Here is a 12,494-nt window from a genome sequence, read left to right on the forward strand (position 1 = left end):
GTCTGTTGATTGTCTTTTCTCAGTCAAGTTGAGATTTCCTGGTTCTTTGTGTGATGAGCAATTTTCAGTTAAAGCTACTGTCTTGTTCCTTGGGTTCCAAGGCTTTTGGTCTTTTTCACTCCACCTTACGGTCTTCCTGTGTTTATTTTATATATAATATCCAGGATTTTTAACATTACTTAGCAGGAGGGACAAGGAGAAGTACATATACTCCATCTTTCTGGAAGTGTAAGTCCATCCAACTTTTTTTTTAAGATTGCTAGTGCTATGGCTGCTAACCAAAAGGTTGGTGGTTCAAATCCACCAGGCGCTCCTTGGAAACTCTATGGGGCAGTTCTGCTCTGTCCTGTAGGATTGCTATGTGTCAGAATTGACTCTATGGCAATGGGTTTGGTTTTTTGGTTTTTTATGGGTATTCTAGGACCTTTGTATTTCCATGTAAATTTTAGAATCAGCTTGTCAGTTTCTACAAAAAAAGTCTGCTGAGATTTTCATTGTGATTTGGAGAGAATTAGCACCTTTACAACATTGAGCCTTCCAATCCCGAGCATGGTATAGCTCTCCATTTATTTATATCTTCTTAAATTTCTCTCAACATTGTTCCATAGTCTGCAGTATAGAGGTGCCAGGAATTCAGTTGATTTTCTTGCGTGTATTTTGTTAAGTTTAATCCTAACTTTTTTGATGGTTTTGGAAAAAGGGATTTTTAAAGTTTTATTTAAAAAATTTTTTTGCTGCTAGTTTATAGACATGCAGTTGATTTTTTGTATGTTGACTTTACATCTGGAGCCACTAGTGGATTTACTTATTAGTTAATTTTGTTGTTATTTTTTAGATTCTTTAGGGCTTTCTGCATAAACCATCATATTATCTGTGAATAAGAAGCTTTATTTCTTCCTTTCTTGGCTTTATGCCTTATTTGATTTTTCTTGTCTTATTGCAGTGGCTTGGACCTCCAATTTAATGTTGAATGGAAGTGGTGACAGCAGGCATCCTTGCCTTGTTCCTGATCTTGAGGGAAAGCATTCAGTATTTCATGATTAGGTATAAAATTAGCTGTAGGGTTTCTTAGATGCTTTTTTTAAAATCAGACTGAGGACATTGCTAAAGTTTATTTTTGCTTAATCATGAGTAGGTGTTGAATTTTTCAGGTGTTTTTCCTGTACTTACTATATGGTTTTCTTTTTCTGTTAATATGGTTATTTATTTATTTATTTATTTTACTTGTTAAATCACCCTTGCATTTCTAGTATAAACCTCACTTGGTCATGATTATCCTTTTTCTGTGTTGCTGGATTTAATTTGCTAATGTTTTGTTAGGGATTTTAATATCTATGTTCGTGAAGTATACTGGTCTACAATTTTCTTTTCTTATAATGTTTTTGCCTTGTTTTGTCTGTTAGCCTCACAAAAAGTGTTACAAAATGGTTTACTGTATTTTCTTAGAGAGTTTGTGGAAGATTGGTGTTATTCTATAAATATGTATATAATTTTATATAATTATATATATAATTTTAAAATAAATAGGATTCACTTGTGCAAGGGTGATTTTTTTAATTTAGTTTTCTACTTTGACTGTCATCATTTGAAAAAGGTATTGTCTAGGTAATAGAATTCATTGACATTTTACAGTTCTTTCACTTTGAAAAGCACTGTCTCTCTTTAAATGGTATATGTTTGTGTGCCCTACAATTCGGTATATTACTTCAGAGTCTAATGTTTATTTTCCTTCTTCAGCAAAATGTTGACTTTTCCACATGGTTTGAGATTTCACACATATGGCTGTATTTTGAATCTCCAGTGTGTATTTGCAGGACTCTCGATGATGTTTGTATCCTATTTAGATAAACGTTAAAAACCTTAACATGATTGAAGGAATGATGACGCTATATTAATGAACTGTTCATGGTCATGGAATGCACGTTGTTATTGTTGTTTTTACCAGGACCAGTTGGCATGGAGTCAGTTCTGACCCCATGTGTGTCAGAGTAGAGCTGTGCTCCATAGGGCTCTCAATGAGTGCTTTTTTTTTTTTTAGCAGTTTTAGGTTTATAGAAAAATTGTACGGAGAACGTAGAGAGTTCCCATGTACTCCTCTTCCCCCTTGTAAAAACGGCATGGTGGGAGCAGCATCTAACTTTCTCTAACTTCATGAGGGGCACAGAGAATCAAAATTAACAGCCCAAGGCTAATTCTTGTGGTGCGTAGGTCGGATATCCCTCCTCCTTCCAACCTTTTTACCAATTCTGACACCAACTGTCCCTGTCACAGCATTGTCTACTTCTCTGCTGGGTTTGATAATTAGTTGCAGTAGCCACACAGAACTCACAGACAATACTATTATGGGGTTTATTAGCAAAGTAACAGGTTACAGTTCAGGTTCAGGAATGCTCAGGAGACAGTTCTTCAATTAGGACAGCCACTTGTCAGTTTTGCCTGCAGGCGTATATCTTTCTGGCCCTTGGCCTCTGCGCTGCATGCGCAAGCGTTACAAAGCTCTCTTAGCTCTGCCAATAAGTGCCTGAAGGCACCCTACTCTGCCAGGAGGCCTTGGCCTGAAGGTGCTTAACCCTCTCGCTCTGTGTGGGTCAGTGAGTCAGTGAGTCTAGCTCTGTCAAGTGCCTGGAGGCACCTGCTCCACCAGCAAGCCTCCTGCTTTGTTCTGCTGTCTCTGCTGCCACCGTTTCTCTGCCACTGCTTCTCGCTATCTTACCGACTTCAGTGTCACAGCTCTGTCTCCTGGGCCTAGGAGGGGCTCAGGGCAGGAATTCCAGGTCCAAAGGACACGCTCCACTACTGTCTCTTCTTTACTGGTGGTAGTCAGGTCTCCCTCTGCTCTAGAATTGACTGTTCTTTTAAGCCTAGCGGGTTGGCAAAACTGACCAATCTGCTTGTTAGGTTCCATACACCTTATTTGCATGGTCCCCCTCCCCAAGGTGCCATGTACCTTATTTACATTACTAGCAAGCTGTTCAATCCTCTTGGTAGGCTACAAGCACCTCATTTCATAGTCCTCACCCAGTCATTTGGTGGGAGTTACAAAGGCTGTGTCTAGATTGGCTATATTAAGTAATTCACTGCAACATACCCCTCACACTGTTTATCCTATTATTAACATCTTGCATTCCTTTGGTACGTTTGTTGCAATTGATAAACCGATACAGATACATCATTATTATCTGAAGTCTATAGTTTATTTTACAAAGATACTTTATGAAAGAGCCCTGGTGGCACAGTGATTAAAGTGCTCAGCTGCTAACCAAAAGGTCAGTGGTTCAAACCCACCAGTAGCTCTGAGGGAGAAAGATGTGGCAGTCTGCTCCCATAAAGATTTATAGGCTTGGAAACCCTATGAAGCAGTTCTACTCTGTCCTGTAGGGTTGCTGTGAGCCGGAATGAACCAGATGGCAGTGAGTGTGTACTTCACAGAGTCCCTGGAAGGTACAGATGTTTAACATGTCTCCTGCTTAACAGAAAGGTTGGTGGTTAAGAGTCCACCCAGAGGTACCTTAGAAGAAAGGCCTGGTGGTCTACTTTTGAAAAATCAACCATTGAAAACCCTTTGGAACACAGTTCTTTTTTGACACATGTGGGATCACATGAACAGTAGTGGGCTCGACAGCAGCTGGTTATGTACCTCATATGGTATCACATAGGAGGCCCATGATGTTTTACTGATGCTGAGCCTCATCAGCAGGTTCAAGTGTTGGCAGCGTGGCCTTTCCGTGTTTCACCTCCACTCATTCTCATAATTGTTCTAGCATCCATTGATGATCATTTTGCCTGAATGACTGTGCTTTGGAACTATTAGTTGCTAAATGCATAAGCGAAGGCATTATTGAGGTACTCTTATAATTACTGCTAATTAAGTAGGTCAGTATCTTTTGAGCAAAGCCATCAATGGGATAATATCCAAGAGGGAGAGCTCCAGATATTAACAAGCTCCCAAATTACAAACTAGATTTAAAAATGAAGATAATTTTGTATAGTATAGAAAGAATTAACATTTTTTAGCCATACTAGATTTAAAGCTTCTTAACGTCAACTCATATTAAAATACTTTTAAACAATCTTTTAACAAAAAGATTCTCTAAGACCATTCTGTGTCTAGATTATTTTAAGAATTACTGATGGGATAAGATTCCAGATGACAAAAAAGTTGGAACTCTCTTAGTAATGGAATTTAAGATGTTAACTATATATACCATTATTTTTGTTTCTGTTAGGAGAAAATAATTAATGTATGCCATTTTATACACTTCATAATGAATGTATTTGTAGAAATTATCTTTTGAACTCAGGCATTGGTAAATTAAATCAAGACGTGAACATTCGTAAAATATTGTTAGTTTCTTCTCTTTGCTGTTGGACATGCCTGTTAAAATGATACTACAAGAAAAAAATTTCAATATTTATCACACATCAGGACCCAGACTGGGGATAGAAGAATAGCACTTTCAGGAAATCAGTGTAATCTCTTTAGAACCAAAACGATGACCAAATTCTTGAAACAGTGAAAAATGTTTTCAGGTTTCTAAAGGTAATTGTTGCCTGTGGGACAGAAAATTTTGCTCAAGGATGTTATTAAAATTTTTTTTCTTTAATAGGAAAACAAAAAATATTTCAAGCGTAGTGAACTTGCAAAAAAAGAAGAGGAGGCTTATTTTGAGAGATGTGGCTACAAGGTATGAATGCCTGCTTTTACATTAAATTGTATATTTCTGATTAAATTTATTCAGCTGTTGTTAAAGTGACAAAATTATTGATCTTTGTTCAATTTATCAATGTTATACGTTAGCCTATAAATGAGAAGCCATCTGGAGAGGTATGAGTCTTTGTTTTTGTTTTTGCTTTTTTCCAATTTTATTTTTTAGATCTTGAATTCAGGAAAATACATGCATGACTTGGCTTGGAATGGTTTGGCTTTTTGTGGACAGCATGAAATGGCTTGAGATCAAAGCTCGAATTTATTTGTTTTTTGAATTAAGCCCTGGGTCTGATGCTGCCTCATTTTCACCACCACCACCACTCCTCTCCCCACTTCTTCCAATAAAAGCATATTTTTAAAGGGTTCCAAACATTTTATTCATTCAGTAACAGTGGTATTAGCAGTGATATTTTCTCTGCTTTCTTTTGAATATTTTAAGCCATTGATTTTGTTTGCATTGTTAGTAATTTGTTTTGGCTTTATGTACCCCTGCCTGAAATATAGCGCCATCTAACATTTACACACGTTTGTGTAATAAGATATTACATATCAAACACTGATCAGTCTATTGGTTAGAAAATGTAATCTTGAAATGTTTTTTAGACTCAAATGAGTTGTCTGGAAGGCTTTGTATATTTTGAAAACGTGACTGAGATTATCTTTGAAATTATCTAAACATAATGTATTTGTGTTTTTATTGGGAGGGGTTGAAGGTTATAAGATAGGAAATTATGTTTAAACTATTTTTTTTAAAAGACTATGTCTAGTTTAATAATTTTTTAAACCAATGTTAAGAATATTGAAATAATTTTGCCAGAGCATAAAATTGAGATCAACTTTTTGCTCATGATAAATCAGTATAAAATAATAAATACTCTTGAGCATGTAATGGGGAAAGTTCTGGAAATTCATTTTTCTGGCATAGCATTCCTAGTAGGAAGCATGAGGAATGCAAATGGTATGTACGTGCATTTGGTTTTATTTTATAGTGTTAGGAAAGGGCAAGTGTTAAAGAAAAATGTAGTTATATTTCTGATAGGTTTCTAAAACCTGAAAGTTTATTTTTATACCTTGATATTTTCTGTGAATATATTGATTTTATGTGCTTTCAGTTTAGGAAATTAAAATAAGATTTATGTAACTAATCATTGAGTAGATATTCAGAAAGAAGTGTCGTGGTGACATTTTTGGCCTGCCCAGTGAATCTGAAATAAGAATCACTTATCATGGGTTTAGTCTGCTGACTTGTTGTATTCCCAGATCCTTAAAATTGAAACCTTTTCAGCTTTCTGTCAGATAGAAAAATAATTTAAAATAGTTTTTGCTTTGTTTAGATTGTCTTAGTGATATAGAAGTGCTTTCTTGCTTGTGTAGAGGAAAGCGCTAAAGCAAAGTAATTACTGTAAAGATATTGCTTGTCACACTGAGTCCAACTGACACATGCCTTAGACCTTTCCCCTAGAACTGTCAACTGCCTTTGTAAATTAAAAATGCTTTTAGTCCTGAGATTTTTGGAGAAATGCCTGTTTCTATAAGTTTAAAAACAAAGCACAGGTTTTTCTTTCTAAGAATTTTTTAATATTTCCCTTTTCATAGTAATGAAAATATAGTTATGTGTTAGTGTTATTTTTGTCATAGAAATTAGTGGTGATTTTTTAAGGCTTGGTACAGACTTTGCCTGTGAAAATATGAAAGTTTAGTTTTTTTAACCTCAATTTTCTGTTATCACTAGTAACACTGATAAACGTAACCTTCAACCATGAACTATAGAATCATAAGTTATATAATTTTAATAATATAGCCTCTCTTAATTAAATGTGGGTTTCTTCCCTAATGTTGATCTTCTTTTATGTTCTTTTGATCTTACTCCTACTTTTAGCATTTCAGGTTTGTTTTATGGTTGGTTGGGAAACCATGTTTCAGTATCTTTTCACAGACCACACAGTGGGGCTTATATATTGTTGAGCTCAATTTTCCCAAACGGTGATTTGGACAGCAGACTCAAGAAACTATGTGAAGAGAATTTTTTTCCTGCAGGTTCATATGAGCAAGAATGTCCACCCTTTCCTTGTGTGGTATGAGTAGAGGGATGTTGTTTTTCATTATTTTTCCACAAGGTTCGTAGCTCAGCTTGTGGGCAAGTTCCGTATAACGTTGGGAATTTTTCTAGATACCCAACAGAATTTCTGTGCATTTGGAATACTATGTTTCAATTAGTAGGATGAGAAAAAGCTGGAGCTTGAGGCGTCACAGGTTTCTATTGGAAAGTGGGGTTTTTTTTTAGTCTTCAGAGCAGGGATCAAATAAACCTGTCAGGTAGTTTTCTCAAACTGAAGAGCCAAGTTGATTGGTTTTTTTAAAAAAAAAGAAAAAAGTAAAATTCTTTAAATTGTAGGGAGATGATAAGTCCAAATTTCAGCCCTAAGAAGTTTTTTTTTTTTTTTTTTTAATTTTGGAAACCATTGTAATTACACCACCCTTTTATAGTAAGAATGCTGCATCTTAAGTGCATGCTTTCCACGTGTGATGCCATTGAAATGGGCGTTTGATAAGCTCTGAAAAATACGTGCATTTATCGTGAACTCTTTCCTCCAGGAGCATTTGGAAAACCTTCAATATTTAAAACATGTTTAATTTCCATGAATAGCTAAGCTAATAGATAAATTACTTAAAAATGTATATACTGTATTATATTTTAAAAGCTGAATTTCATTTTTCTTGGCTATTGATGTAGATACAGCCAAAAGAGGAGGACCAGAAACCATTAACTTCATCGAATCCAGTATTAGAACTTGAACTGGCAGAGGAAAAATTACCCATGACTCTTTCTAGGCAGGAGGTAAGTTTATATATGAGTGTTTAGTGAAAAAACGGAAAGTCTCCACAGTGTTGGCATTTATCTCTAGTTCTTTCCGGTAAGTTATGTGTTGTTATATCTTATATGAGATGACCTACTGAACTAAAAATATTGTATAGCTAGACAGGTTCCTTCATGAGGTCCTAAATCTGCTTTTCTTGATACTATGATCTTAACATTTTTTAAGAGAAGGCCCTCTAAACTTTATAAATAAATGCATATATTCTTAAAAAATTAATTAAATACAAAATTATTTAAGTATAAACAAAATTATTTAAGTAAAATTATTATTTGTCTAAATTATTTTAAATAATATTTTGTAACTTACTTTCTTCTCTTAACAGTATGTCTTTCCAGGTCAAAATATAGAAAGCTATATCATTAATAATAACTGTATAATTTCCCATTGTTTGCTTGTACCATAATATTTTTAAAATTCTTTATTAACGATCATTTAGATTGCATCAACGTTTCCCTATTATAAATAATGCTAAGATGAACATCCTTGTATAAACATCTTTACATGCATAATGATTTGATTATTTCCGTTGGAAAAACTTCTATAAACATGATTTATAAGGCAAAGACTATGTACATTTTAAGAGTTTTGGTACCTTTTACTAACTGGTTTTAATAGACATACCAGTTTACACTTCCCATCTGGAGTGTTTGCCCATACCCTAGTCAATATCAACTATTATTATATTTAAAAAAAAAATAAAGCAAGATTTGAAGACCTTTATGTGATGTCAAGAATTCAAACTACTTAGAAGTGTGTAAAACAAAAATGCCTTCCCTTCTTCCTACCTTTGTCCCCGAATCCAACCCCCTATCACAGTCAGTACTCAGTTCTACTCTCTGAGGCATCCATTCCTAATAGTTTTGTGACTCTTCTAGAAATTATCTGTACATGTAAGTGTGTACCTTTCCTTTTTCTCCTCCTTCACACAAATTAGATCATTTATATGCTTTTTTACCTTGGTCTTTTCACTTAAAAATGTGTTTTGAGGCTATGCGAAATTATCCTACTGATAAACTGATATAAATGTGTCAAGATGTATGTATAAGGATGTTCACTTTAAAATTGTGACAGCAAAAAACTAGAATGAATATGTATGTGTGTGTGTATATTCATGTGTGTGGGTATGGGTGTGTGTATGTATATGTGTGTGTGGGTGTGTATATGTATATGGAGCCCTGGTGACACAATGGTTAAGAACTTGACTGCTGACCAAAATGCTGACAGTTCGAATCCACCAGCCACTCCTTGGAAACCCTATGAGGCAGTTCTGCTCTGTCCTATAGGGTTGCTGAGTTGGAATCGATATCGATATATATCCCGTTGCCGTGGAGTCGATTCCAACTCAGTGACCCTCAAACCTTTCTATTCCATGATTTCCTTGATTATAAATGAGGATAATAATAGTAATATACCTCATGAGATTTTTGTGATTAAATGAGATGTAATACATGAAGAGCATTTAGAACACAGTACTTGGAGGTAAGCAGTCAATAAATTTAGCTGTTATTTTTAGTATTAGTTTTATATTTTAACTAACCCTTTACTTACAGATATTAGGTTATTTCCGTTTGTTTGCCGACACAAACAGTCCTAAAGTGAACATCCTTATACATATATCTTGATGCATTTGTATGAGTTTATCAGTAGGATAATTTCCTAAAAGAGAATTCTGCTTAAAGGGTATGTCTATTTAAAATTCTGATGGATATTACTAAATTTTTCTACAAAGAAACTTTACCAATTTATAGTCCCACTAATAGTTTGTAAGAGTGCCATTTACTAGCAACTTTTGTCAACTCTTTATTTTAAAAAGGTTTAGTCTTTTCCAGTCTGAAAACAGTATTATCATTCTTTTAAGTTCCTGCCAAGTTGGTAGGTGAAAATATGTCTTGTTTTAACTTGTAATTTTCTGATTATTAGTGAAGTTGAACATTCTTACGTATGCTCAGTGGTTATTTGTGTCTCTTCTGGGTTGTAATTTTTATGTTGTGAAATTGTTCTTTTTGATTTGTGAACCACTGTGTTTATACATTAAAAGTAATATTAACCAATTTTCATGTGTGTATATGTGTCAAATGTGTGTATAGTGCATAGTTTTTACCAGTCATTTAATTTTTGACACACAGGCTTAAATTTTTCCGTGATATGTCAGGCAGTCTTTTTCCTTATGGTTTTTGCCTTGGATGTTATACTTAGAAAGGTTTCCCCCAGTGATCATGTAAAAATTAGATGAAGGAATTTGGAAAGCATAGCCAGAAGACAATTATTAGAGACATTAAAAAAAATCTATTATTTGACAAGCTTTATTTTTGAAAAAGAAGTAGATATGGTTTCATAAAGTAGAACTAGGATAAAATGGATAGAGGTTTGAGGGAAATAGATTTCAGTTTAGTTTAAGAAGCAAAACATATCTGTCCAAAAGTGTGGTGGACTGTTTGATTAAGAGAGGTGATTCCTGTCATTTTTCAGACAGGGACTTGACAAGACAGATTTTGAGGCCATTTCTGCATTGATTGGAAATCGCACCAGATTACGTTTCTGTTTTACATCATGCTTCTGTTAATCCAGTGGGAGCCCTGTAGTTTCTGTGTGCGACATTATTTATGTTGCTAGATTAAAAGTTCTTGATTTTAATGTAGTGGTGTATTGCTGACTCTTGGTTATGGTCAGTGAGTTATCAGCTGATTCCAGATTTTTTTCCTTCTGTCTATGAATATTACCATTCCCTCCCATCTTAATGTTTTTCATATATCTTACTACATAGATTGGTCCTTCCCTGAAATAGTCAGCCAGAGGACTTAAACCATTACGAGTATTTAAGGTGCGATGATAATGTAGTCTGTTCATTCATGGAAAATGAAAGAAAAACCAAGTATAACTTACTTTTTTTTTTTTTTTTTATTGTGCTTTAAGTCAAAGTTTACAAATCAGGTCAGTCTCTCATACAAAAATTTACATACACCTCGCCATACACTCCTAATTACTCTCCCTCTAGTGAGATAGCACGGCTCTTCTCTCCATACTCTCTCCTCGTGTCCATTCGGGTAGCTTCTAGACCCCTCTGCCCTCTCATCTCCCTTCCAGACAGGAAATGCTAACATAGTCTCATGTGTCCACTTGATCCAAGAAGCTCGTTCTTCACCAGTGTCATTTTCCATCCCCTAATCTCCAGTGCAATCCCTGTCTGAAGAATTAGCTTTGGGAATGGCTCCTGTCCTGGGCTAACAGAAGGTCTGGGCACCATGGCCTCTGGGGTCCCTCCAGTCCCAATCTGACCATTAAGTCTGGTCTTTTTACAAGAATTTCGGGTCTGCATCCCACTGCTCTCCTGCTCCCTCACGGTTTCTCTGTTGAGTTCTCTTTCAGGGCAGTCATCGCTTGTGGCCAGGCACCATCTAGCTCTTCTGGTCTCAGGCTGATGTAGTCTGTGGTTTATGTGGTACTTGCCGTCTCTTATGCTCATAATTACCATGTGTCTTTGGTGTTCTTCATTCTTCCTTGCACCAGCTGGGTTGAGACCAATTGATGCATCTTAGATGGCCACTTACTAATGTTTAGGACCCCAGACGCCACTCCGCAAAGTGGGATGCAAAATGTTTTCTTAATAGATTTTATTATGCCAGTTGACTTAGATGTCTCCTGAAACATGGTCCTCAAACCCCTGCCCCTGCTACGCTGGCCTTTGAAGCATTCAGCTTATTCAGGAAACTTCTTTGCTTTTGATAACTTATTTTTTGTATCTACATTTCAAAATAAGTGTTTGGTCAAAATACATAAAAATAAAATGAAGAGATGCTTTTTCTTCTTAATCTAAAATATGTTAACATAAGGGATTATTATATTGCCTTTTGGTGTTTTTTAAAAGACGACTGAGAGCAGTAAAGTATTTATACATGTAAAATAAGGGTAAAAATAGAACCTTTTCCTTATATTCATATGTTATATCTTTTGAATTGTCTTGGAAAAGGAGGATAGTTTAAATTAGGGGCTTGCTTTAGATTTGAATTGCAGATTCATAGATTAGACCACTTTCTAAGACTTACTTAGTAATAAAATTCATAACAGTAACATTTGAATCAAAATAGATTTTTAAATACTTGATTTTCTCTTTGATTCACAAACATTTTTCTTTAGCATAATTGAAATGATCAAAATATTTGAAGAATTTTATATTTCATTCAGAAGCATCAGTGTTTGAATAATTAAATTAGCTTTATTAAACCCAGATTTCAATTTTAGGGTTACATACAAATTGTTTTTAGATGTTAGTTTTTTCATCTCTTGGAAGTTAAATAATTTACTGAGCATTTCTTTTCTCTTTACAGGTTATCAGGAGGTTGAGAGAAAGGGGAGAACCAATCAGATTATTTGGAGAAACTGATTACGATGCTTTTCAGCGTTTAAGAAAGATAGAGATCCTCACGCCGGAAGTTAACAAGGTAAGACGTCAGACCACAGCTAGGGAAATGCCACCGTATCACATACGTTGGAGGAGGGTGAGGTTTGACTGATTGCGTTAGTACAGGCAAAAAACGGGGAAAGTTGCCAGGTTACTGCTGCTAAGTTTTCTTTAGTCTTTTCAAAGAACCAATTTTGGCTTCATTGACTTTCTCTGTTGTTTGAGTTTTCTGTGTCATTGATTTCTGCTTTTCATCATTTCTATCCTCACTTTGTAATAAATTTTCTCTTCTTTTTCCCCAGCTTTTTAAAGTAGAAGCTTAGATAATTGTTTTTAAACTCTTTCTAATATAAGCATTTAGAGCTATACACTTCCCCCTGTTTTACCTGCATCCCACAAATTTGGTGTTTTCATTACCTTTCTGTTTTAAATATTAAAAAAAAAAAATTTGTTGTGATTTCTTTTTGATTCATAGGTTATTAGAATGGCATTGCTTAATTTTCAGATG

General features: G+C 35.0%; 1 protein-coding gene across 5 annotated transcripts in view; it reads left to right on the forward strand.

The window, feature by feature from the left end:
- Positions 1–12,494, forward strand: part of PRPF18 (pre-mRNA processing factor 18) — a 54,741-nt gene that overhangs the window by 14,639 nt on the left and 27,608 nt on the right. For all 5 annotated transcript variants that reach the window (XR_010321954.1, XM_064284871.1, XM_064284872.1 and 2 more), the window contains exons 2-4: positions 4,608–4,685; positions 7,443–7,547; positions 11,913–12,026. Coding sequence is in view for 4 of the 5 variants with exons in the window: in XM_064284871.1 (XP_064140941.1) it covers positions 4,608–4,685; positions 7,443–7,547; positions 11,913–12,026 (297 nt within the window). In the remaining variant the exon portion in view is untranslated. The remainder of the gene's footprint in view (positions 1–4,607; positions 4,686–7,442; positions 7,548–11,912; positions 12,027–12,494) is intronic.

Source organism: Loxodonta africana, chromosome 4 (assembly GCF_030014295.1).
Source record: "Loxodonta africana isolate mLoxAfr1 chromosome 4, mLoxAfr1.hap2, whole genome shotgun sequence".
Taxonomy (NCBI): domain Eukaryota; kingdom Metazoa; phylum Chordata; class Mammalia; order Proboscidea; family Elephantidae; genus Loxodonta; species Loxodonta africana.